Source organism: Excalfactoria chinensis, chromosome 6 (assembly GCF_039878825.1).
Source record: "Excalfactoria chinensis isolate bCotChi1 chromosome 6, bCotChi1.hap2, whole genome shotgun sequence".
NCBI classification, from domain to species: Eukaryota; Metazoa; Chordata; class Aves; order Galliformes; family Phasianidae; genus Excalfactoria; species Excalfactoria chinensis.
This window is the reverse complement of record NC_092830.1, coordinates 25053130-25080269: the sequence shown is the minus strand read 5'-3', so window position 1 is coordinate 25080269 and position 27140 is coordinate 25053130. Positions and strand designations below refer to the sequence as shown.

At 48.1% G+C, this 27140-nt stretch overlaps 2 protein-coding genes across 8 annotated transcripts in view; both read right to left on the bottom strand.

Moving 5' to 3' along the window:
* Positions 1–2835: 2835 nt before the first annotated feature.
* CPN1 (carboxypeptidase N subunit 1) lies at positions 2836–9413 on the bottom strand. Its single transcript, XM_072340064.1, has 9 exons — positions 8877–9413; positions 6944–7140; positions 6650–6805; positions 6380–6562; positions 5724–5835; positions 5438–5577; positions 5124–5223; positions 4213–4331; positions 2836–3111 (listed from the first exon to the last, which is right to left on the bottom strand). The coding sequence occupies exons 1-9, from the start codon at positions 9097–9099 to the stop codon at positions 2980–2982; spliced, it is 1362 nt and encodes a 453-aa protein (XP_072196165.1). The 5' UTR covers positions 9100–9413; the 3' UTR covers positions 2836–2979.
* Positions 9414–11553: 2140 nt separating this feature from the next.
* The window catches only part of ENTPD1 (ectonucleoside triphosphate diphosphohydrolase 1), a 48616-nt gene continuing 33029 nt past the window's right edge, over positions 11554–27140 (bottom strand). For 5 of the 7 annotated variants that reach the window (XM_072340550.1, XM_072340551.1, XM_072340552.1 and 2 more), the window contains 9 exons: positions 20473–20606; positions 19986–20103; positions 19182–19332; positions 18217–18376; positions 17417–17653; positions 16621–16881; positions 16042–16158; positions 15698–15835; positions 11562–15595 (listed from right to left, as the gene is read on the bottom strand). In XM_072340550.1, the coding sequence (XP_072196651.1) occupies positions 15389–15595; positions 15698–15835; positions 16042–16158; positions 16621–16881; positions 17417–17653; positions 18217–18376; positions 19182–19332; positions 19986–20103; positions 20473–20606 (1523 nt within the window). In that variant the 3' untranslated portion in view covers positions 11562–15388. Of the gene's footprint in view, positions 15596–15697; positions 15836–16041; positions 16159–16620; positions 16882–17416; positions 17654–18216; positions 18377–19181; positions 19333–19985; positions 20104–20472; positions 20607–22944; positions 23089–27140 lie in introns of those variants that run through there. The other 2 variants (XM_072340548.1, XM_072340549.1) reach the window with 2 other exon arrangements.

Below are 27140 nucleotides of genomic sequence, written 5' to 3'. Positions count from 1 at the left end.
CTGCCCGCCTGCTTCATGGTTGGCACAGTGCTGAGCTGCTGCACAGCCTTGCTGCACGAGGACTGGGTGCTCTTCCCTTGTGCATGCTTTGCTGCAGCTGAAGAATGGACAGGGGGCTGCACACAAGGACACTACTTGTGCAGTGTGAGAGTAGAAGGAGCTGGACACTGTGCAGTGCTCCTTGGGAGCTCTCAGTGGGACCAGTGAGAGACACGGAGGGGATCTGAACGGCATACTGTCAGCAAGGACAGTCTGCAGTGTTCTCCAGAGTACTATAAAATGTGCCTTCAGGTGTCTTTATTCACAGGGCCATGGGAACAGCACAGAATGGGGCTAATGACAGGTGGCAAATACAGCAGTATCCCTTTGCACAGCCCTTTGCAGGCAGCAGAAGTGGTCTGAACTCGTACATGCCAAGACAGAAATAACACCATCCAAGCAAATCTCTTTTTTTCTGGAAACTAAATCCAAACCCAGCCCTGCATATCACAACAGACCCTGAAGCCTATAGCCTGAAGCCTGAGAACCCCCAGCTTTTCCCACTAACTTCTGCACTGGGCTGTATGCAGCTGGGCAGGGCCATGTCCCTCTTCTCCCTTTTCCTCTGCACTTACATGGTGGCTCTGGGCTTTTCACTGCTATCCTCACTTCCAGCCAACCTTATCCTTGGCTTTGAGTCTGGTTTTGTTCCAGCATTCCAAGAAAAGCTACACACTTAAAAAAAGACTTGTATATTTTTATCTGTGAGATGTGTCTCCCTGCATGCCTCCACTTCACAAAGTGTTCTTCATACAATCACCATTTCTAGCTCTCTCATTTAACCTCAGTATTGCCTGAGGGTTCATCCTTCCCATGCTACTGCAGCCTCTTAGGTCACTGCAACCACCAGCCCACCTCTGCCGACATTCCCAGTAAAGGTGCTTCACTCTTACTGGAGTTCAGCTTTTTGTATTTTCCCTTTTTCTGCCTACTCCACACCAGCCACAACACACACACATCCCACCAGCCTCCCCACTGGGGCTGCTGCTCAAGCTAGGATCCTTGCAGCACTGCTTGCAGAAAACTGCCCCAAAAAGGGCAGGCTGGGGCACTGCAGCCTGGGGGGAGGATGTTAAGTGAGAGGAGGAGGTCTGTGAGTGTCCCAGAGAGGATGGGGAGGGACCAGCTCTGTAATACAGACCTGTCACCTGCCATCACCTTGACTGCAGCCTCAAAGGATGTGAAACCACTGCACTGCAGATGTTGTGTCCAAAGCGTTAGCACTGTTTTTAGCTTCTTGCAACACTTGGGATGAAGTTCATGGCAAGCCTTGGAGACAGGGGATGGGCAGAAAACTGTCTCGGAAACATTTTGTAACCATGTTTTCACGTGGAGAGCTTGGCCACGGCCAAGTGGAGATTTACCAAAATGTTTGACACTGAAGTATTCAGGGCTGGGAGGAGAATGTGCTGGACAAATCCCAGGCTCAAGAGACTCTTTCACAAGGTTAAGACATGTAGGAACTGTTTCATAGGGCAAAAAAAGCTTTCCACAGAGCCTCTGGCTTTGCCACTGTGCCAACAGCTCCACAGCAGCTAGTGAGGTGAATGCTGCAGCCCCCTGTCCTGGCCCAGAGAAGAAATCCCCCTCCTCCACCCATACACAGGAAAGCAAGGGGAACTGGGTTGGTCTTACATTTTCTAGGACCACCAGAGGGCAACATGGGAGCACCCTGCAGCCAGCAGGCTGTGACTGTGCTGGGTTGCTGATGGTGTGAAAAATTTAGAGAATGTGAATTCTCTGGATTTTATGAATGTGGAATTGGCCACCATTCCTGGCCCACAGTGACCTGTGCAGACTGAAACCACTCACAGCCATGGCAACGTATGCTACTGCTTCTGGCACTTCTCTGTAATAGCCTGAACAGATACCCTCTGAGGGACAGTTTGCCATGCCTTTCCAAGAAATGCTGAGAGACAGCCTCTGTTAGAAGGCAGAGGTACAAGAGTGTGTCTAGTGCTAAGGTTGAAAATGCCACCAGCACCCTGCAGCAGAGACAGGAGAGGATGTGACAGTGAGGACTTGGACCACATCTTCTCTAACTGAGCTGCAGTCCATGTGCACTGTACCTACTGGTTGGTGTGTGTCCACATTTCCCTCCAGCACAATGACAGACCCAAAATTCAGTCAGTTTGTCTCAAAGGAAAGACAAATCACCTGTCCTGCACACCTTCCATTGCTCTCATGTGGCTGCTCCTTGCTCAGACTAATAGCTTGTGTTGGCTGAAGCAGCTCCTTGAGAGAGCCGTCTGGTTTGGATCTGAAGCCATAAGGAGTCAGGATAATCCACTGCCTTTGTCGGCATGTACAGTTTCATCCTGTCTGACTATAAATAATCCCAGTAAGCCACCAGGAAGTCCCATCTGCACAACCAAATAAATGTGACATCACACCAGATGACCTTGGACCACCACATCCCAGCGGTGCTGCATTCTTCCTCATGGTGCTGCCACCCAGAATGAGCTGTTCTATGTGTAGAACCCCAGCTGTGTTTGGAGCTGGATAAATCACTGTTTAAAAACTATCCTACTCCTAACTATAGACAACTGTCCTTACCTGAGGGCAAAGCATGGTGCTCACAGCATGGACAAGCCAGAATCCATGTGCCTGAGTTGAAAGGGCAGAACTTGCTGCCCAGACTCATTCTCCCTGCCATGCACCAGTGTCTGAACACCTCATGTGGGCTGCAGTGACCAAGTCAAAAGCAAAGGGAGCAGAGCTCTCCTGTATGAGGGCAGGAAAGCAGCTCCAGACACACTCCTAGGCTGCATTCTGCTGAGAATTACTTCACAGCTTGCTCAGGGATTAAATATTTCCTTATTTAATAACCTAATAACTTGGGCTAGTTTAATGCTGGCCTGACGGAAAGTTCACTGGCTGGAGTCTTCAGCCAGGCCTTGTACAAGGGCTTCCCTCTGCTCTCAGACAAAGGCGTCATCCTCATATCTGTGTCCCGCGGCGTACAGCTCTGGGCACTACCTTCTTCTGAAGGGTTCTGTTGTTCATGCGTGTACCTGAGCCTTTCCGCTCTGGGACCTTCTTCACCACATCTTGTTTGAGCTGGAAATGCACCTGTAGAAAGGATAACACCACACATGTAGCAGTGCTGGCTCTGAAGGACCTGCACCTGCTCTTGGCCAAGACAAGCACGGCCCATCAGGGGCTCAACCAGTGTTGGGATACAGTGGAAAACTGGTGCTGTGAAAGGCAAGTGGTTGAGTGAGGCTCATTCTTCATCTTTTCTCATCAGAAAGCAGAGAAAATGCATTGCTTTGCATCTCTGTGAGTGTTTAGTACACAGAACAGCTTAGGACAAAAAAGACCTTTTCAACTGCATCTCATTAGCTGAATCCTGATTAATCAATCTTTCAGTAATGACTGTTTCTGGTAGCTCCAGGCAAAAAGAAAATCCAGGAGAGAAACCTCCATCCAACCAAAAAAAGGATCAAACAAATGGCTGTAGGGTAGGGCTGGAAAAAGGCAAACAAATTGTTTCATGGTAGGGAAGGGGCGGAGTTAAATGGGGACAGGTGGGCTGTGAAGTCAGACCACCAGGGAGCAAAGCAGGTAATGTGGGAAAAGAATAACCTGTTACAAAGGAGAACCAAAGAGCAGGGTGCTTAACCCAGCAAAACAAAGGCCAGGACTGGGCTTGACAGCTCTCTATAAATACATAGAGAAATAAATACCCATGAAGAAGAGGAGCTATTTAAAGCACAGTGTTGGCATGAGAACAAATAAGGATAAACTGACCATAAATAAATTTAGGCTGAAAATTAGAAGGTTTCTAATGCTGAGAAAAGAGCAGCATTGGAAGGACTTCAGAGGCTGGACAGGGTGGGATGAAGAGATGGAGAAAGGGGAGACCACCACAGTGTATTTAAGGCAGAGCCTTGCCAGTGTATGCAGGGAGCAGGGGGTTCTCACCCAGCCTTAGCAGAGCCAGTGTCTGAGGCCCCATTCTGTTTCCAAGGCACCCACTGTTTTTATAACTTATTTCGGGTTGCACAGACTGCTCCCAGGAGGGCCCTGTTGGAACAGCAGCTCCAGCCAGGCAGAGGACATGGGAGCCAGCACAACAGACTGGTGCAGCTGAGGCTGCTTGGAGAGGAATCGGGGGCACATGGCATTGCCTTCACCCTGGGAGCTGCTGGAGTCCTGTGTCTGACTCACCAGTGAAGCTGCAGCTGGGCCCACAGTGGCTGTCACTGTTTGAGGCTGGTAGCCCTCTGCTGAGGCTGTGACGGTATAAGTGCCAGGCAGTAGCAGCCGGAAATAATCCCCCATCTCACCTGGAACACAAGGTGAGAAGAGAAAGCTCTCAGGATGTGGAGAAATTGATATTCCAGCAGCACTCGCTCAGTGCTCATCCTTGAGGATGTGTGTCCTCCAAACTCCCAGCATTTTTTAGCCTTCTTTCTCAATCTGCTGGCAATGTAAGGCCATATTTGTGCTGGTAGCCTGCAGGTAATATCTCCTTAGTGCCACACTGCAGACGTCAACCCACAATAAACACCAAATAACAGTGCATGGCAGCATTGTCTGCACTGCTCTTGGCAGGGGGGTGCAGATCTCAGTATTGCCAGTCAGACAGGAGCAGGCCTAGAGGCATCCACAGCTCCAGCCTGACTCCCTGTGCAGAACACAACCCTCAACTCCCATCACATATAATTTGGTTGCATTTGGGTTACCAGTAGCTTTAATCTCCCATCAGATTGGCTGCTCCCCTGCTTGATTCTTCTCATGCTTTCCCAGAATCACTTTGTGTGCTCTGGTGCTCAGGGATGGGGGCTGACAACAGTGGGGAGTAGCATGTTATGGATTACTGAGAGAATCTGAGTATATGCCCATCTAGGGAACTGCATGGGCACTGCAAATCTGAGTCACAACTACAAGCAGCCTGTGTCATTTCAGCTGAGGTGGGCTCAGCCTGGTAGGGAGGAGGTGGAGGGGGACCTGCAGAAGAGCTGCAAGGATGACAGAGCCAAACTTCTGATACAGTGGGCAGGTTCATAGAGGGCAGTGTGGGAGCTGCGGGGCAGACTGAAGAGCACAGCAGCATCACATGAGGACCGGAGACCCACCAGAGGTGACGTCGTGACTGATTCCCTGGACAGAAATTACTGCTCCTGGAATGCCATTGTTGTTCTCATCTGTAACCATTCCTTTGATGCCCTGGTGAACCTGTAGGGAGGGAGACAGTAATGGGTCAGTGCCTGTCTGATGTTCAAAAGAGCACTTCTGGGTGCTGGAGGAAGGCAGAGAGCTCTGGGAATGGCTCCACTTTTCCCCTTCCCTGGCTGTGCTGGCTTCCCCCACTCCAGCGCTCCCAGTGCCTGCTGCTCCCATGCCATCTGGACTGCAGGAGAGGGGTGCAGGTCCCAGATCATCTCCTCACCTCTTCAATGAAGGCAACAAGTGCTTCCCGGTTGGCCATCCACTGCCGCTCCAGGTCCTCCTTGGGGGGGAATTTATTACAGCTCAGCTCCAGGGTAATCTCAAAGCAGTTGGTGTAGAGGTAATTGAAGTCTTGCATACCTGGAAGAGCCAGTGGCCAGGGGAATGCAAGGGTCATTCATCCCCGTGTCCCAGACCTTTTACCAGAATTGCCCCCCACTCCTTTACAGCCCCAGGATGTCTTGCCAGCCCTGCGCCCTGTTGGGTAAGGTGCTGCCCTGCCCTACCTTTGCTGAGCGAGTACCAGGATGCCCCGTTGGTGATGCCATCAACAAAGTAGTCCCCACAGTTCCAGCCACGGTGCATCCAGCCATGGGCATACGAGTATGTCTTGGCTAGCTGAAAGAATGTGGCCAGGAGAATGTGTATTAGGAAAGTTTGGGCAACTTGTGTTTCTGGCATCTTTTATGCCCTTCTCAAAGATTGCTGTTTATTTTTAGATATGAAAGCAGGGTTCAGATTTGGACAGTGGATCCAAAGCCTCTCCTTTATGTAAGACAGTTTGAAAAGCAACTGCTGTTTGAGTCTCCTAATGCACACTCTATACGTGGCGGTATGGTTCAGATGCTGGCACAACCTCATTCTGCCAGCAACACTGTTATTTCATTGAGTTTCTGACTTTGGAGGCTGTGTGTAGATTGCTCACCTCCTCCCCAGGCTGCAGCCCTGCTCCCAGCATGTCCTGGAGAGCCCTGTGCTTCCCAGGAGGGCTGAGCTCCAGCTCACACTTATTTTTCTCATTAGCTGTTCTAACGCCTATTCTTGAGCTGGGTTTCTGTGTTTGCTAATGGAAGACTGAAGGCACAGTTTTCTGGGACATTCAGACAATGGAGAAAAACCACAGGCACAACGAGTACTGTTGGGACCAGCATCCTGTCCTCACCTTTTGGAACAACTTGTCATCAGGAGTGGGTGTGTTGGCTGTACGCCGGTGGCTCCGGAACCGCTGGTCTTGAGACTTGTCATAGGGGTAGTTGGCCACCACCGCACCGCCATGCAGGTTGGCTGACAGCACAAAGTTGTAGCTGCCAATCCACTGGATCACAGCCAATGTCTCAGGCTCCACCTGGGAAGAGCAGAAAGGAAGAGCTGCGATGAGCATGTCGGTGCTGTAGGACGATGTTGCAGCACTCGCAGGAACCCAGGCTTGTACCTGGCTCTTCCAGTTGTCGGGTAGTGGGATGTGGTGGTTGGGTCCGCTGATTTCCCCACTGTAGTACATGAATGTGTTGAGGTCAGGGAAGTTGCGGTTCAAGTCCACACCATTGGCATTGTTCCTTCCTGTCAAGTACCCAATGCCATCTGGACCCTGTGGGGCAAAGGGCATTGTAGGGATGAGAATAAAGTGGGGCAGCACTGCGACAGCAAAGCAGACCCGCAGAAGCCCCCCATTTTGTAGGGTTTTTCTGCCTCTACCATCTGGAGGCAGCACTCGCTTGCCTGGTACCTGGTTGGCAGCTACTTCGTACCCGTCGGGGTTCATGGAAGGCATGATGTGGATGCGTGTGTCGTGCAGCAGCCGGGTGACCCGCTCACTGCCCCGCCGGTACTCCTCACAGAGGAACTCAGAGAGCTGCAGCAGCAGTTCACGGCCCAGCACCTCATTCCCATGCATGTTCCCCACATACTTGAATTCCGGCTCCACTAGAGAGAGCAACACAGCAGTAGCATCGTCAGCTGGGGCTGGGGAGCCCTTTCACACTGCAGGAGTCCCCCAGTGAATGGCATAAGATGACCTCTTCCCTTGGAAAATGCAGAATTTCATGAGGGATGGCTAAATGGTCCTCATGTGGGCTGCCCTATGTTTTGTCACAGCCCAGGTTCACCACTGGGCTGCTGCTTGCCTCTGCAGTGGGCATGTAACCAGTGTTGGCAGGGTGAAAGATATTGGCAGAATTCAGTTAAAAAAGGAGCCCAGCTTTTACATGAAAGGTACAGACAAAACAGGGCGTTGGCAGGCAGAGCTCAAGGGATCTTGTACTGAGGCTTCAGCCACCAGCAGCGATCTCTGGGGTCTGTAACAATGTGAGGAAAAGAGGCACCCCAACAATGCTTCCAGAACCCAACCATGCTTGGAGAACTCTACATCTTCCCAACCCAACCACACTGCCAAAACCAAACTGTGCCTTCAGAACCCAACCATACTGCCAGAACCCAACTGTGCTCAAGAGCCCAATAATGCCTCCAAAACCCACCTGGGCTTCTAGAACCCAACCATGCCTCCAGATTCCTACAATGTCTTCAGAGCCCAACCATGCTTCCAGAATTCAACAGTGCTTTCAGAGATCTCAATGCCTCCAGACGTGCTGAAGACAGATGCTAAAACAATCCTAGTTTTGGCACAAGATGTTGCTTTTCCATATTTGTTGCCAGTGACCTTTGGATTGCCATGCCTCAGCAAAGGACATTGCGGGTGGGTGATATGCGTTGACCTGGTTAGGTTTCAGGAGACTTGAGAACTGACTTAATTAGGTAATCCAGTTAGTAAATCTATAAAAACATCTTGGGGTTATGTGCTGCCTTCATTTAAAAAAAGGTCTCAGCAGGGACTCCTCATCTGCCTTGAGTCTGAAGCAGGACTCATCAGCCTTTCTGGATACACAGACTCCTAAATATTATCCACACAGACACAGAAGCCTGAATTACTGCATATAAGCCAACTGACTTAAAGCTTTCCTTTTCACAGTTACTTTCTATTGCCTTCAAATGAGACTGCAGAGTCTGAAAGACACCATACATGTGGAAGTACACAGAAGCAGTATCACAAGTCCATGTTGCTCTGAGCACTAGGTGCAGGTCCAGCTGAGCCTCTGCCTGGTGCCCTCCTGCAGCCTTCCCAATTGCAATCCCGTGGCTCTTCCAAAGCAAAGCCTGCCTGGCAGGGCATTATCAGAACTCTTTGGCAAAGGGACCACGCTACCTGGATGTGTCAGCCCCTGATGAGCAAAGATTTGAGAAGACAAAAGGTGCTGCAGGAGGCAAGCAGAATCTTGCCCAGATCTCCGTGTGCTGCTGCCAAAGTGCAGCAGGGCCACTCGGCACCAGGTGAACGTCTGGAGATCTGCGGGGGCCCAGCACCACTCCGTGAAGCCTGGACAAGGAAGGGCTGCACTCCTCCCTTCCACCTCTGCCCGGTTTTGGGCCAGAACGGGGCGGTGGAGCAGGTGGGTGCTGGGACGAGCTCTCCTGCGTCATCCTCCACTTATAAACAGAGCTGCGGCCAAAGTACGCTCCGGGGCCGCGTGCCCAAAGGCAGAGCTCCGGCACCGGGAGTCCCACCCGGGCAGAAAGGCGGCTCCTGGCTATGCCCCGTGGTGCCGCGTGGCAGCAGTAGCGCTGTCGGGGCCGCCCCGTCCCGGTCACCGCGTCCCCGTACTTACGGGGCTCGTGGATGCCGGGGTAGTCGCTAAATTCCAGCACGTAGAGGTGGCGGCCCTCGACGCTGCGTCCGATGCTGTAGATGCGGGTGACGTACGGACACTCGCTCTGCACGCGAAACAGAGCCCGCACCATCTCCTCGTAGCGGTGGTGCAGGAAGCTGACGGCAGCCGCCACCTCGAGCAAGAGAAGGGTCCCGGCCAGCGGCCGCAGCCACCCCGCCATCGGCCCCCAGCTCCCTCCTCCCCGCCCGGAGCTAAAGTGCAAACTGGAACCAGCTCTTTCCAGTTCCCCTGCCAAGTGCCAGCCCCCTGCACCTGCGGGCGGGGGGCGGCGGGAGCGGGGGCAGGGATGCTTCAATCCGCCGCCCGCTTCCGACCCGCTCTCCGCCGTCGGGGAAGTGTCCGGAGTGCGGCTCACTCATTAACCGGACGGCAAACAGGACCCCGCGCCCTGGGAGGCGGCAGCGCAGGGCTGGAAGCGGGCGGAGAGGAGCGGGGGCCCCGCGGGGCCACTTCGCCGGGAGGGAGCGGGGCCCCCACGGGAGGGACGCGCCGTGACTGAGCCCCTGCGCGGGGGCAGAGCCGAGCGAGGCGGGGGCTTCACGGCGCGGGCGGTTCCCCCCGGCCCCGCTCCGAACAGCGCTGCTCTCCTGCCCCATCTCCTGGGGAAGCGGTGGTGGCACCGCGTCGGCACGGCCCCGGCTCGCCCCGCACACCCGCAGCACGGCTGGGGCCGGGGATGGGAACAAGGACAGGAGCAAGGTCGCATTCTCGTACCTTCCTGCAGCAGAGAGCAGCGCGGGTTGCGATGCTGCAGTACAGAGCTCTGCCATGCGAGGAGGGGGCACGATGATGCTCTCCGACACGCACCGGGCAGCAGAAGAGAGCCCTAAAGCCTAAAGGCAACTGAAAAGGTCTGGCTATAAACAGTTGCAGAGCGATTCTGGATTTAGAGGAAGCCAATTCCTCTCCTTCTCTCTGCCACAGATGGTCTTGCCCCAGGGGTGTGCAGTCATATACTCTGCTCTGCCCATGGATGGACTCAGTGCTGCTAAAATACTCCAAACAGCAGCTTTGCTGCTCTGTCCGTGATAATAACAAGGAATCCCTGTTCAGAGCTTCAATGCAAGCAGTGCAGGCTGTAAAGATAGTAGCAACCATACTAATGCCTTCTTCCAACTTAGCTCCATTCCACCACTTCCCTGCTTGCCATCAAGCCTCAGAGCAACTCACATCTAAGCATAGGAGGAGCATCACAGCATCTTTTGTTATTTCATGCAAAATGGTCCTGGAGTTTCCAGCTCTTCCTCATACCAGTCGGAAGCCAAGGAGAAGCAGCAGAGGCTATGGGTCCATTGCAAGCAGGGTATGGCAGGGCAGCGGCAGGCTGAGATAGAAGGGTGCTGCCAGGGGACGCATGGAAAAGTGCACACTTTGCTATGGAGATGGGTGACACTGACATGGGAAACAAGAAAAAGAAATGGCAGAATGCTGGATGCTAAAAAAGAGCTGTGAGCAAGATTTGGGGTGGGTGGAGAACACATCTCACACAAGATGGGTCTGAAGAATTAGTCAGCGTTATCCATAACACAGGCGTGGAGGCAGCCCACCACCAGACAGCAGGTTTGAATCAAACAAAAGGAAACAGCTCTGCACAAAATGCACAATGAAATTACCTCATCAAAGCTGAGAGTTCAATGAGAGCAAAAGGGAATGGGATGAAATCACAGGGAACATCCACAGGGCATCTGTAGCTATTAACTACACAGGGCCAGATGCAAGCATTTGATCACACATCCAACATGTTAAAACACTGATGGAAGCAGAAACAAACATCACAGAACATAGAAACAGCACAGGAAGTAAACAAAGACATCATTTGGAAAATGCAGCAAATACATCTGGGACAAATCATCCCCTCTCCCCAGATGTTTAAAGATGGAGTGACTTTGAAGAAGGGGAAGCACAAGCAGGAATGTGCTGTGCCACAGCGGTGAAATGGAAAGGAATGCAACTCCCAGATCCCAGCCCTGAACCCCACTGCCCCACCACTCATGCAGGTGTCAGGATCCTGGCCTTGGACAGATTCTTTGTGGTGCCTGGGATTTCATTCTGGACATCTTTTTACCTGGGAAAGGCTGGAAAATTCAAGATAAGAGCTGTATGAGCAAACTGGGAAGAGTGTATACTGAAAGAAAAATAAGCAGTGACAAGCATGTTTGCCTTGGCTGGGCTGCAGCTGCATGCAGACAGAACTGCAGCCCTGAAGCAAGAGGTACAGCCCTGCATCCTTCACCTGTTTTACAGGGATCATCATGAAGGCTCAGAACCAGTGGTACTGGGGTGAGGGAGAAAAATGGCTAGGACAGAGAAATGCAGTCCTGCAGCGTGGTGAGGGTGGACAAACTGCTTTGGGGAGGTCAGGATAAAATGAAGCCAAGGAAAGATGAGATTTAGGCACTAGGTGCCTGGAGCTGGGAAGTGACACGGTGCATTGCTATGCCAGGAGGGTATGCTGCACCTCCAGCCACCAGGAGCTCCAGATCTGACACAGAAAAGCAGTGGGCAGCTGGCAGCAGAGGAAACCTCACCTCGAGACTTTTCTGTCTTCTATGCCGAAAGCTTCATCCTACCCCCAGAACATTCCCATCTTCTGGAAAGCAGTCTGAGAGCATTGATGGCATGGGTTAAGAAGTCTTTATTGTGATAAGGATACAGAGATTGGTGTGTTGTATCATAACAAACTGAAACCCATTTCACCAGGGCTGAGCCACATGAAGAGCGCAGCCAAGTGGCAGGGCACAGGGACTGCTGTCCTCAGCCCACACAGAAAGAAGAGCTGGCTGTTCTGGGTGAGGAATGAAGGGTATGTCTTAGGGTCTGCTGCAGAGTGGGCTGCTCCCTGCAAGAGGGGTGGGAAAGCTGCAGCTCTCTTCTCTTCCCCAGAATGTCAGTCTCACTGACAGTTTTGCTTCAGACTCAACTCTGAGGTGGATGAAAGAGAGCTTGTGAATGTGGAAGTCATCAGTCCCAGAGGGCTCAGACTACTTTTGTGCTCAGCCAAGTGAGCAAATACTCTGCAAGGAACCTTCCCAAACAGTACAGCTCAGCATCCTAGCCCCCATGCTGTGCCACTCACCCTACAGCACCTCTCAGGGCTCCTTTAGACAAAACACAGGGACAGGAGAGACCAGGGACTGGGGTTTGGACAGCCCAATGGAGCAGAACAGCATATAAATATATGCAAGACAAGAACACGTGGTGTTAAAATATGTTTTAACCCAGAAGAGCAAAGCTGAACAGGAGCTAGGAGCTGGAAATTAAAGCCAGACTCTATCAAATTAGAAATAAGGCACAGATATTTATCAGAGAGGCAGATCAACTGTATTAACAAAAGAAATGATATGACATTATTACCACCAGACATATTTGGAAATTCCCCCCACAATCTTTCATAGTATTCATGGTGGGTGAAGTCCTTGAGTGACTCTGGAACACACACTTGAGCCATACACTGCTGGGTCAAGCACAGCACAGAAGCAAGGAAATTAACATTCATTAAATCTCATGTCTGACCCAGGGTTTGGGGCAGCTTCCAGAGTCCTGCAATGGCAGAGGAGGTTGTCTGGGAGAAGAACCAGCACAGCCAGTGAGTGATATGGGTCTTGCCACAATAGGATGCCTTTGGCCAACCTATTTCTGGATCCTCAGCTTGCTCACTGATTTAAATGGCACATCTGGTATCTCCTTAGAAATACTACTTCTGGGGATTGCCTCATAAATGTGTTCTAAAAGTCAGTAAGTTTTAAAAATAACATAATCAATACCTTGTTTTTGTTTCCCTTGGGGCCTTCAGCTTTGCCCTCAGATCAAATTTGCCTTCTTGTTTGTTGCTGTTTTGTGAACAGAACAGAAGGAAGACAGAGGAAAGCCATGATACCAGGCAATCACCTGACTCTGGAAGCAAAAGCTTGCAATGGTAATACTGTAGTACCTGCAAGTAAAGATACATAGCGCTGCTGAAACTTTTCTCCTAGGTTCTGTACTTCAGCTCCTTTCCTCTGGCATAAACCCCCAGCAGGGACCAGAACAGCAGACACACAGGCTCTCTCTCCACACCAGTTTTCACATGGATTTTCTGCATCTATTTCAGAAACTTCCTGATGGATCTTCCAGACAAAGCTAAGCAGCACTGGCAGCTGCCTGCTCCGTGATAAGATCTCCTACCTTCCTACCCTGACCAAAGATTGTTAAATCTCATCCATATACACGTCCTTGGTGAAAAAATGACAGAAAGAAGGCTCCGTTTCTAGACGAATTCCCACATCTCTGTGTTTGAAGATAAAACAAACTGGAATAAGAACAAACAGCGTGGGGAAATGTTATTTGTGGGTTGACCTCGATCACTTGGAGAAACGTTCTTAGAACAGTATGTGTTTCATCAGCAGAGCCAGGCAGAAGGCAAAACATCTAATGACAAAAGACTGATGTACACCACGAGACAGCAGCCATTCTGGATCGCCATGGTGGGAAAATAAGGCCAACTTGCTAAACTGAACAAAACAGCTCCTTATTGAACCTTAAGTGAACAGATCTGGCCCTGAGGTATGTGAATAGGGAAAAGAGTATAGATCAAGAACAGGGGCTATTACATTTATATACAGTGTTAGGGCATCTATTACCACTTGCTGCTGAAACCTTTGGTGTCCAAACTTCAGATGTACAAAATAGCATAGAAGTTGACTCAGGAGATACACGTGAGTCAAGACAAAGCACTTTACAGAATGAAGGTCAATATTTAATATGATACAATGCTGACTTCAAAGCACCAACAAGAATAGAAGGGATTTTGATAGCAGAGAGTTAGTCTTTTTGAAATTGGCAGATCAAGGTCCATCAGAAGCTAAAGCCAGATAATTCAGAGCAAAAATAAGACATTTTTTGAAGAAATGCCCTAACATCTTACCATAGGACAGATATATATTTTTCCCCTTGCCTTTAATACGTCATGGCTCCTACTTCCAGGACTAGAAATAACAACTAGAAATATGTGGGGGACATTTTCCAGCCTGCACTGTGTGGAAGGACAAGATGGGAGAGCACAAAAGCCCTGAGCTCTACATCTATGCCTAAAGGAGAAAGCTTCATCCATGTTGCATCTCCTGCAGCTTTGCTCAACAGGTGAAGGTGACCGTGCCATGCCTTTCTCTCCACACTATCTGCTTTCTCTTGGCCTCCAGCACGTGTCATTCAGAAAAGAAATTTCTTAGATTTCTTGGGAGGTAAACAGGCACCAGTGGTTTCCAATTGCCATAAAAATTGATTGCTGACTTACCCCTCTGTTTTGGACCAAGGAATGGGAAGCAGAAGAAAGTGATTCATAAACCTGATCAGTGGCACCATCTAGTTGTGCGCTAGAAGATGGGCTGTGGTAAGTGCACTTATAGCACCTAGGTGTTACTGTTTGGGGAGTTGCCTAAGCCTTCAGGAAAAGAAAGGCAAATTTTCCATACTTATGCTGATGGAAAGAGTGGCTGTGTGTGCTTATACTAGCTAACTGTTACCAGCTGTCTTTTTATAAAGGGAAATGGCCCAATAAACATTTTCCCTAGACAAGAGACTGCTGTATGATCAGCACAGTGACACTGGATTGTTTTAATGGGTGTATACTTGGAGGCACGCTGATCAGATCAGAGTTCCTGTAGATATATGTGCTCATTACTTGTCAAGAATCCTTGGCCAGGATGAGCTTTTTCTACAGTAATCAGCAATGCCTGGCTGGGAACTCATGTCTTGATGCACAGTCACCCTAGGGACATGGGAATGGCTCAGTGTAACAATGAGCCAGCTTTGGTCCAGCAACAACATCAGGAAGACATGGGAAAGAGGCTTCTCGCCACCTGTGAAAGGAGCAGACTGCTGCCAGAGCCCAGCTAAGGACTGACTGATAACCACCAGCACTCTCAGTTTCTTCATTCCCATCCCTTCTTGTCCCAGAGTGACATTCAGGAATACGACCAGCCTCTGAGGGCTAGCTGGCTACAAATGACCATGCCTGGTAAGCAGAGGTGTGCTGGTGCAGTTTCCCTGCTGGAATGGCTTTTGGGAACAGCTTCGGCAGAGGAGGAGCCGGATCACCCTTTGTGATCACTCCCAAAAGCTCAGTGGCACGTGGGACCCTGAGATTACTCTTGCAGGAGCACTGGCTCCCAAAGATTGATGCTGCTTTTCTCTTCATAATGCTGTGCACAAGGCAATAAAAAACAAGCAGCAGAGTTTCAGTGAATGAAAATACGACCCATTCAAGAAGGAAATGCTCGCTTGCCTGTTCTTGGCAGAGAGGTGGCGAGCCTCATGTCCCAACATCTGTCAGTGCAAGTGAGAGTTAAAAGAGACAAATGCCCTGGTTGTACACAGTCAGTAGCTTCAGAGAGAGGGACTGCACTACAGCCTGGTCTTCAGTGGGCTCCTTGCCCTGAGCAGCTGGGGCCCCTCTCCCTCCATATCTCTTCCTAGACGATCCCTTTCTGCAGGCACTTGGGCTTGTGGAAGAGAAGCCAAGCAAGCAGGATCACTGATACCAGCACAAGGGAGCACAGAACCATCAGCCCCACATAGCTGCTGTAGGAAAGAGGAGGTGCAGGGGGTTCCTCTGCGGGGATCATGTTGGTCAGGTTCAGCATGTAGCCCAGGGTCCAGCCTGCATCGCTGCTGCCAATCTGAAATGGAGAGGAGCAGACTTAGAGATGGGAGGTGCCAGGACAGAATCATCCCTGTGGAAGATGAGCAAAACTGTATAGCAGAGGTAGCAATCAACACACCTTTCCAAGGAAGTGGATCCTTTGCCAGTTCTCTGTAGTGAATTCATAGCCGTTTTCCAGCAGGGAGAGAATATAGGCTCCAGAGAAGCAATATTCACTCAGGTACTTTTCTTTTATTTGATGATACTGTAGCTTCACCTAGGAAAGAAGGGAGAAGTCACCATGCTGCTAAACCCAGGTTCCTGCAGCTCCAGCTTGCACTTGAACATTCACTGCAGGTGCCAAGGGAAATCTTCCCATGCCTGCCTTGGAAATTACCCCTAGCCACGCATCCTAATAAGAAGCATCAGCAACACTTGGGACTTGGATACTCTGCCCCATTGCAGAGAAGCAGCGCTGCTCACCTCGTGCCAAGGCCGGGCGCAGAATTTCTGAATTGCACTGGCCACTTCGTCCAGGGTGAAGGGGACATCACTTGTCAGGTTCAAAAAGTTCATCACAAAGTAGAAAGCAGAAAAGGCCTGAAAGAGAATATTTTAACCTGAGCAGGACAAAAGTAGTCCCACAGGACAGCTTGATTTAGAGAAATACAAGTCAGGCGAACTGGCTTGTTTCAGTAATGCTCACACAACTGTGCATGAGCTTCTGATCTGGCACTGCTTTTTTCACCTCAGGAAACAAGGTTTGCAGGAGCACTGTATCACACATGGCCTGTGACAAGCCCTCCTGTCCCTGGTGCTGGCCACTGGGAGGGACAGCTTGAAAAATGAGTCCGTAAATGGAGTACCACTGCCTGTTAGGCTGGTATCTACTATAGTAGCTCTTGTATTTGTTGTCTTCACAGCCAGACAACAAAGACTATTTTTCTAGTTTCGTGTCTCAAAAGTCATCTTGGAAATTAATTTCTTGCCCACCCATGGATAATACGCTCCAGCATTATTCTGATGTTCTGGATTATAGGGAGATGAAGAATGCAGACCTACCCCAAAGTCCCCCTGTAATGGAGGTAGATATATCCCATTGAAGGAGCAGCTGGAGTAAGGACAATTAGTTTTGTTAAAGAGATTCTGGATGTTTCTTCGGCATTTTTCATAATTCCCCTCTCCTTCAATATGCAGCTGGCTGAAAGGGAATTGTTTTTCCTCTATTGATATACAAGGGTTTTTGAAGAAATTACTCATACTTATAGTTCTCTGATATCCTTGGTGAAAGCACGGATCAAAGAGGCTGCTGTTCTCTGTGCTCTGAAAATAAGATTCACACAAGCTGTTATATTTCACTCTAGAATAACACACTGGAAATAAACCACAAGGAAGGGTGACCACAAGGCACTTGTCATGGTACATTGTGCCAAGACACATAAACACTGGGTTAAAGGTGAGGACCGACTTAAGGTTTTAGCCGTAATTTGGGACATGTGGCTACTGCTTCTTGCTCTGTTGCAATCTCCTTATAGGAACTTGGGCAAGTTATTTCCAGCCATGTTTTCTGTAGCTGCTGTTGATTTGGGATTCTCTCAGATGATGAAGCACCACCATCATTTTCCGTCAAGCACAGTATTGCTGCTATCCTATGCCAATCAATCAAGGCAACTCCAATTGGTAATATCTTTGAAAATGTTGGCTGTCATCTCTGAGCATCTAACCAGTTTTTATGAAGGATAATGACACTTCCCAAATCCAGACTAAGAGATGAGACATTTAGCCAGGACACAGTAGCACCAGTATGTCAAAGCTGTGAGGGTCCAGGACTTCCACCTGCCACCCCAGATGTACTTGCCTGTAAGTCCCACGCCAGTTTCTGTTGCAGAGCCTGGTCCTTCCCATAGCAAAGGAAGCTGTGTGTGTACACTTGGTAATCCTTGCCATAGAGGCGGAAATACAACAGATTCTGTGGGGACTCAGGAGAGATTTCATCTGGTACGAAGGTAATCTGTGTTGAGGCTCCCCCAAGGTCTAGCGCTCCTGATGTCTCACTTATGGATTTCAGGGAATGTAGAAATTTTTTCCAGCCAGACTTGAAAAAAATTCAAAGTACAGATACATCAGGCATAGGGAAGATGTATTTGGGAACAAAAAGCCTTTGTAGAATAGTAGCAAAAGGACAGAGTGCAAGAAAGGAAGTAGAGTTTGGAGGGGGGCATAAGAATCAGAACAAGGTACAGGCTCAGAAGAGCAGAAGATGGATCACTTCCAAGTGTTTGCAGGAGGGTGAAGAACATGTAATCAAGCACAACTGTTATGTGAAAAGTCAATTTACTGTTTTAGTGCCCAGATGAGTTATAAACCTGATAGTAAAGAATCATCATCAAATACTAAAAAGTTTTAGTGATATTTTTGCAGATATATAACCAAGCACAGAAGTATTTTAGATCAGCAAGTGAGGAGAATGCTGTATCCATGAGAAGTTACTGAAACTGCTGTTTTATTTCAGTGCTCTAAGACTATCTAAGAAGCACAGCATCCTGATCTCTGATAGATGTCTCACAGGGAGCCTCCTGAAACACGTTCCTGAAAGGCATGATTTACATTGCACTGTCAGCCAGTGGTTCAAATCTGGACTTGCCAGTGATACAATACCTGCTTGAAATTACCAAGCAAGTAGTTAATGGTGATCCATCCATAGGCTCCTTCTTCCTGACCACTGATGATTCTGGCGCCCTGGAAACTGAAGGGAGCTGAGCGTAGTGTCTTCTCTACTGAGGACAAGACTTTGTCAGCTGCATCTTTATTTTCCAACCTGGATGAATGGAAGAAAGGATGGAGTGACCACAGCTGACAGCCCTCAGCAGCTTATGGGCTTCACTCTGAACAGACAGGCTGAAACCCCCCACCAACCATCAGCTGTGACATAACAGTCCTTCACGTGGGAACATTCAGCTGTAACTGGCCACATCCCTCGGTCACACCTTGACAGCACAGCTACTACCATCCCTGACACAGACACTGCAGCTAACAGCAGGAACTGGAGCAGATCTCCCCTGCTGACCTAGAGTACCTTCCCTGGTAAGGATCACACTGGGAAAACCTTCTCACTTTTCACCACTCCAGAAGAGCTCCATGCCTTCTGGTATCCCCAGGGAATTTCCCTAGGCAATACACATGAAATTAGCTCCCTGATCCAGCCAGGTAACAGGTCTGAGTTACCCCAAGAAAAATAATAAATTTGAACTATATAAAGTTACCTCAGCTTTGGTGGTTTCAGGCTGAGTTGAGGTATGTAGGGAGTTAAAACATGACAGGGCAAAAAAACTGTGGGTCAAATCTATTACTAGGCTGTGAGAGATGTTTGAACGTCTTCTCCATGTGCCAGTTTGGGCATGGCTGTATTGCACATGGGTGCTGGAAAAGTTGGAAGGAGGGAGCAGGTGGAAACAGACCAGCCAGGCAGGTGGGGAAAGAATCTGGGGAGACTACGGATCCAGAGAAATGGAGATCTGGACAAAGTTGCAGCTGGTAGCATTTCCGGTGACTTCACTGTAGAGACACCACTTGATCTAAGTGGTGGTCTAAGGTGCAAGGGAAGGAGATAAGCACTGTGGTACCTGAGGAGCCGCATGCCAGCAGTTGCTCCGAGGTAGACGGGTGTCTCTTGGTGCTGCTCTACGGGAATCACCTCTTCTGCTTGTCGGAGGCACTGCACCAGAGAGGGACCTGCCTTCTCTGTGGTCTGGGAGTAACCTGAGATCCCTGGGCCTGCAAGAAATTGAAGACTTCATTGCACCATCTCCAAGCATAACCCCAGAGGGCTGTCATGAGCCTTGTCCACTAAACAATACCACTAGCACAAGCAGTAGATTCAACCACCCCACTTCTAGGTTTTTAGAAACCCTAAAGCATCAGTCATTCCTCTGACTAAAGCTGTGACTGGCAGCATTCTTTATGCCTTCCAAAACCATTGCATATCTACATAGCAATTCAATATTATAAAACAAACAAACAACCAAAAAAACCACCACAACATGCTTAAGTTTAGTAACCTTGTCACATAAGACCAACTTGTTTCCTTTAAAATGAAATCAGAGTGTTCTCCTTTCTCACTGATCCTTATCAGTGCTTCAGCAAGGATACACACAGAAATTCCATATTGTTGTTGTTAGGTACAACCCTTGGTGTAGTTCTTTCCAAAAAGCATTTAACCCCATGCATCCCTAAATGAAAGGAAAAACAGACCCAGCTTTCATCTCGGGAAGTTTAAGCAACAAGTTCTTGGCAGGAAACACTGGAATATACATTAGTTCACAGATTTAATCACCATTGGTCTGTTCCCCAAATTTCATCTGCACTGCCTTTTGGCCACATTCTCTTTCCAGTTCATCCCTTTTCACTACTTCCTTCTTTCGTCTTACCTTCAACTTTGCACACCTCCACCTGCTGCACCACACCAGTGTCATTCTCCTTCTCTGCTGGCCACTCATATACATACAGATTTGTGTGGGACGACCCCGCATCTAGCACAATCCCATACTGTGGACAAAACAGATCCTGTCATCACACCTGAGCCACTGAGTTGGATACAGAATATGCATGAGTATGAGCAGAAATGAACAGCAAATCTAGCAACTATGGAGACATGCCACATCATTTCTCTCCCCAGTAGTGTTTTGTTCTACGTTTTCATCAAAGGGAATGAGAGCACTAGCAAGATTGTAAATGATTACTTAGGAGATGGTCTCCTGTGAAGGTGTATCTGTTTTGATCAGGTTGCTTGAGATGCATGGATCCAGAAAGGGAGATCATCCAGACCTAGCAGGGACAGCAACATGTTCTTGAGTACCATGCATGCCTAAACCTCCACTCGGCTTGGTTTCCTGCAAGAGCCTCAGCTTGTAATACCTTGATATTCTTCCGAAGTGGCTGGTTTTGGGTCACTGCTACAGTAATTAAAGCAATTGCAGCCAAAGTGGAGAGGAATCCTAGTATGAGTAGAATTTTCCTTGTTGTGGACATCTTTGGTTTGGTACCTGTGACTAGAGCAGAAAAAGGATGTTAGCATCCCTGTGGCCCAACTTACCCCACCCCAAAAGTCTTCAGGCATGTTCCAGTGTTTGCACGGGACAAGCACCATCTTTTTCCAAAGCTCCATCTTTGTTTCAGTAACCACTGAGAAGCTGAAAGAACAGACTGCTGATTTAAAAACAACAAAGCCTGGCAGAGCCAAGAGCTTTAACCCCTGCCACACTCTGTCACTGTATATGTTGTGCTTCAGGTTTTTACAATGTTAAAAAGAATTTACAACATGCTTGTCACTGGTAATGCATTTAGGAAGTCTAACACTAACATTTCTGTATGTGGCAGTCACAGTTTACACAGTACTTTAGCAATGCTATATTAAAAAGAAAAATAAATTAATATCTTTGTAGTTTAAAATACATTGTTAGCAGTAGAATTGCCTAAAAAAGCTACTTATGGTTGGTGGAAATAATTCAGAACCAATATAGATTTTGAGTTTTCAGAGCATATTAACGGCCAGCACAATGTTGCCTATTATATTTCTCTGCTTTGGCTTCTCCTTCCATCTCCCATGCTGGAAATTTCAGTTCACAACTCAGGCTCAGTCACTTTAGTATTGATCAACACAATACAATCCACAACACGAAGCTCTAGACAAGGGATCTGCAAAAATATTTTCTAGATGTATAATCTAGCTGTGAATTGAACTAACAGAGAGCTTTGGCACTCCAGCACCTGATCTTTCTACTACATCTGCTTCTACCCACACTGAAATTCCATAGCCAAAAGCAGTGATGGCTTTACTGTTTGCATGGGTGCTGATTTCTCTTTTCCTCATATACAAATTCTCCTAGAGATGCTTAGAAGTATGTTATTGAGGGTGACAATACCTCTGTGCAGGCAGAGACGTCAACTACCTTCGTGCTCCAAGAAGATAAAGTAACCACATTTGCTCTGCACCTGTACAGCAGAACTTCAATTCCAGAAATTATCAATTCTCCAGCCCTTTAGGCAATACTGGAATAGTGCTCCAAACCCATCCTGGCACCCCACATCACAAATGCAAGTATTCGTGTTCAGAAGAGAACTGTCTTCTCTGTTTCACATGAAAGTTTGCCTTAGATACCAGAACTACACCAAGTACTGTCCAGCCCTACAAATGACCCAGTATCCTGGAGTGACTTCCTTTGAGCGAACTTCTGAAAAAGAGGGGGGGAGTTCTTGAAACCTCTGCATCTGCAGACAAATAATTGCTTCCCATCCACGTAAGGAGAATGGAATCTAAAAGTGCTGAGAAAACTTGTTTTGAAAATCTCCCCACCAGCAGGTCCTTGGGGAGCCTAATGCTGACCTGGAGCTTTGTGCTCTCTCATTGTGCTTACATGTAAATCTGCTGAGGCTAACTGCAAAATTTGGAAGCTTGTTATGCTCACATTTTGTGACTGCCTGTTAGAGGCACAGCATGCTTGCCAATATCTCCAAGAATGTAGCTTAGAAAAACAGTCTAGTACACATACCAGACAGTAGGAGGGCAGAATGCATTTTATACTGCTTTCTTCAAAAGGGCCCCAGAACTCAAGGCTTGAAATGATTAAAAACAGCAGAGCGTGACAGCTGGGAGACTTTTCTTCCTGATAGAGATAGTTGGCTCAGGCTATGAATGTGCTGAACATGTCCGTTGAACAAAAATTGCTTTAACATTAGAAAAATGAATATAAGCAGGTGATATAACCAGCTGCACAGTAAAGATGCAAAAGAATAATAAAATGGCTTGGGTTTGAATGACCCCCCAAGGATCATCGAATTCCAACACCCCCTACCACAGAACCAGACAGATCCTCCAGATCTGATGCTAGACCACGTTGCCCAGAGCTCTGTACTACCCAGTCCTGAACACTGCCAGGGATGGAATGCCCACAGCCTCTCCAGGCAGCCTGTGCCAGCACCTCACCATTCTCCCAGTGAAGAACTTCCTCCTGACATCCAATCCAAATCTTTGAGCTTAAAACTATCCCCCCTTGTCCTGTCACTGCCTCCCCTTGTAAAAAGTTGATTCCCCTCCTGTTTATAAACCCCTTTTAAATACTTGAAGGGCGCAATGAAGTCTCCTTGCAGCCCTCTCTTCTCCAGGCTGAACAAGTCCAGATCCCTCAGCCTGTCTTTGTAGGGGGAGCACTCCAGACCTTTGATCATCTTCGTGGCCCTCCTTTGGACCCTCTCTGACAGTCCCAATGAAGCATGGTTGAAAACCGGAACTGCTGCTGACAGCTGCACAGAAAACCCATGTAATTATTGCCATCTTTACTCTGACATCTTGCCTAGAAGCAGCTACTAACAGTCTTATTGGGTGCTTACCGTCACAGGGCTGAAAGATGGGTGCCTTTGCATCAGTTCTAACGTTTTCAGATTTCCTGTCATGATGGGGATTCTTTATCAGCTGCATCTTTTCGGTAGCAACACATTAGGAACAATTTTCCTAATGAAATGGGCCTCGAGATCTCCCTTGCCTGTAGGCAGAGATATAATAATTTTCTGCATCCCACCTGCAGCCTCAGATGAGTCATTTATTTCCCAAGGCATATTATTTTCTTAGTCCTGAACATGACTTTCACCTTCTGAATCGTAACTCAATGTCACAGGCCCTTGTCAGGACTCTGAGACAGTGATTTCATTGCTGTACCCCATACCGGAGCATCCATTTGAATGAATTCTTACACCACCAAAGACTATTTTGTTGAAAAAAATACAAAGAAGTACAAATGATAAGCATAACTCAGTGGGTGAGCTAGCAAAACAAAAAACCTGCTAACAAAACAAAAAACCTGCTAAATGGCACTTTAAAAGTGTATATATTGAACACAATTTCTTTTAATCATTGCAAAATCCAGATAAAGAATTCAACTCTCAGAAAGTTGAGGTATTTGAACAAGCTCCTTTTCCTATACGCTTGGCTATTTCCATCAGCTACATACATTACTGCAGCTCCTGCAGTGCCTACAGAACCTACGCTTTCCCCAGCCTCCTCCAGCTCCTCTGTACTTCATGTCCGTGTTGCTGCATGTTGTGTTGACACTCCTCAGCCCCCACCATGTAAGGCAGTCCTTCACCCCCAGCACTGACATGACTGCCAGGCCCCAGCACTTCTTCACCAGCAGTTTTTCACAATGAAACACTGAGCATGACCTCCCAGCTCTGCCTCCAGCCAGAGCCCAGAGACATCTCTGTTCTTTTTCCTGTTATGTAAATGGTGTTAAAAAAAATATTGTGTAAGGCCATAAGCAGGCATAGCAGCTATGCTGCTTTTCTCCCCAGCCTGAAGCTCAGGGCCTGGTGCTGCACCCTACCCAGCTGCGCAGGCATGGAGTGCTCTCCAGATGTTGGAGCACAGCCCAGCTGCTCACGCATCTCTGTCTGTTTCTAATTTTGGTCTTTGTTGTTTTGTAGGGGCTGCTGCTGGCTCCGAGTGATTGGTGCGGGGCCCAGAACATAAACAGATCTACTATCATTTCTGTCTCTGAGTTAGCTATCAACTGAGAGTGATGCTGGCAGGCACTTCAGCTGGCAGTCTCTCTGCTACAAAATCCTGCTGCTCTTGGTGAGGAACCCAGGAAGGCTGCATGGTGTGGGAGGCAGCTTTGTGTGACAGCAAGCAAGCAGGATTGACCCCAGCATCTCCCAGAGCCTCGAGACAAATAGAAAACTTCCTCCAGCCAAAACCACATTGTCCCCAGTGGCCCCATGAGCCAGATGTCACTCACAACCAAGGCTGCCACCCCCTTGCTCCCTTCTCACTTTGCAAGTAATGCTACAAGAAATGAAGCAGCCAGCTGCTTGAAGAGATGCAATAAACAGAAGTAACACTGATTTAGGGAGAGCTGCAGTGCATGGTCCACAGTCGCACTCAGTTCATAGAACCTCTCTGCGACCCAGCATCTCTACTAACTATAATACAGTTCCAAGTTCTGGCTTAGCACAACAGCTGAATGTGACATTTGCTCTTAGCTTTAGATGCTCACACTCAGCCTGTTACAGAAGGGCTGTGCTGCAATAACATTTCCACTGCACAAGTGCCACTTTGACAAGTGACAGCTCCCCACTCATCACCTTTCTGCTCTCAGTATACATTTGTACAGTCAGAAACATTCTCATTTTTGGACTCAATTTATTTATCGCCAGTACATTCCCTTTGGCTTTGGTCCACCTCTAATTCAAAACTTCTGCAGCTCTCAAATGTCCTGGAATGAAATTAATAACAAATTTATAAACAATAGTCTTTTCTGAATTTTGCTTTTCTGGCCTTCTCTGTCTACCTGAGCAGTCCAGCAGCTCCTCCCCAACATACAGAACCACCTGTTTTTTTTCTCAAGCATTCCTGACCAGTTCTGCAGAGACCAGCCTTGCACAATGATGTGCCACTTACACTAGGAGACGCTGCGTTCCCAGCCTAAATGAAGCGAGGTGGGGACCTCACACCAATGTTACCTCAGGCACACTAATCACAGCCAGTGATGAGACACTCTGACATCACTCCTATGCCACCCCAGCAAACCCACATTCAACTGCATTCAATTATATTTGCCATACTTCATTTTCTAAGGAAAGGGAGTTGCAAGGCACTACCAGCCACCCATGAGGCTCTGAGCAATGCCATAGACTAGGACAGCATCACACTAAACCGTGTCCATCTGCTGCTCTTCCACTGATCACCCACGTTGCTGCTGCAGTCTGCTAGGAGCCTCTGCCTCTCAGCAATGGATTCCCTGGGCACAGTTTTCAGGGATGCTTGCTGCATGCTTGTGTAGTTGTACAGCCCAGCTAACAGGCATATACAGCCTGTGGAATTCCCTAACTCAAGCAAATCAAAGAGCTTGTGATGGTGGGGAGAGATGGAAGCAATCAGTGCTAACTATTCTGCCAAGGTGCATATGGGGTACATCCATTATCCTCCTGCTGGGAGAAAATGAGCTTTTGTTAGTCATGAAATTTGTCATGCTGAAATGCACACATGGTGAGGTTGATGAGGAATATTTTGCTGCAAAATGATGTAAACCACATGTGTCAAGAAAGCCTTTTATTGGGCTGGTAAGAGGCTCAGGTTTGCCTTATAGATACAAGACCATATACAGTATACGAATTGCTTTGGTTTGAGAGTTTCTCCCTCAAAATATAAGGGCAAGACACTGAACACTTCAAAATTAGACTTCAAGCTTCAGACTAGGATTTATACCACTTCTTGTAGATATTATGTGGAACTGTATAGGGAGTTCTGCTCCAAGTTTTAATTACTCTTCGCATCTTAAGTACTAGCGTGATAGCTGGCCCACATTGTGGTGCTCTATACAGTCATAAATACACATTCAGTGGATTATAGTTTTCCAGATGAAGTGCCCATAAATGCTGACATATAAACACTGAAATTCCAGTGAAACCAATAATCCAAACAATATAGTATGCCTTTTTTCTTGGATGCTGTTTTTCAGAGACACTTGCTATGAAATTGTACAGCCCAACCAATCTCAAGAGCTGGCAGATGTATAGATAAAAGCTACGCAACCAGGCAGAGAACTTTAACCAGTCCTTGCCTTGTGCCTACAGACACATTAGTGAGCTGTGAGATGGAATAAAGAACGTGACTATTTGTGATAGCACCAAGTTGGGAGTTAAAAGCACAAAGACAAACAGGACTGGGATATAAATAAATCTGGTAAATAGGGAATCCCCAGGAAAACCTCCAGCTCACTTCAGTAAGGACAAGAGCAAATATTTGCTCTTGTTTAGAAAAAAGGCACCGCACAAAGTCAGTATAGTGAGCAAGTGGTTAAGCAGCACACACAGAAAAAACATTCATGCAGCTATAGCAGTTTGAAGTAATCCTTCCGTCCATCTAACACGGGTAGAGCCTTATACAAAGTTCTATGCCCAAGTTTGGACACTGCCTTTCAAGAAAGATGTAGACTGCCTGGAGAAGCTCCAGAAAAGAGCAAGATAGATAGATCTGAGATCTATAAACTTGACCTATGAGGAAAGATTGAAGGCAGTGGATTGTTTAGTTAAGAAAGAGATGAGCAAGGGAGACATTAATAACCTTCAGATAAATCACAGAATCACAGATAAATGAAAAGGAAAAGGAAAAGAATGTCAGCAAAGTTTGAGATAGATGTCAGGAAGCTATTTCTGACAGGATGGGTAAGTCATATGGAAGGTGGCAAAGAATGATCCCACTTAAACAAGCACTTCTTAGGATGGGGGCACCTCATCTTTTTGCTGCGTCACATGTCACAGTTGCAGCATGACCCTGGGGAAACTGCATGGGATGCTTTAGAGGAGCACTGTGTTTCAGGGGGGAAAAATAGGAGGACAAAAACAAAAAAGGCATACTACATTCCTGGAGAGCGGGGGAGTGCTGTGAGAGCTGAGCAATGGCAGCAAGAGTGGAAACAAAGGAGCGGGCATCACACAGGGCCCTTCTCTCCCTGACCAAAGCCTCCTGTGCAGCTGGGAGTGACCCCGAGGGGTTTTGTGCAGGTCAGTCCCACATCCCTTGTGCCAAA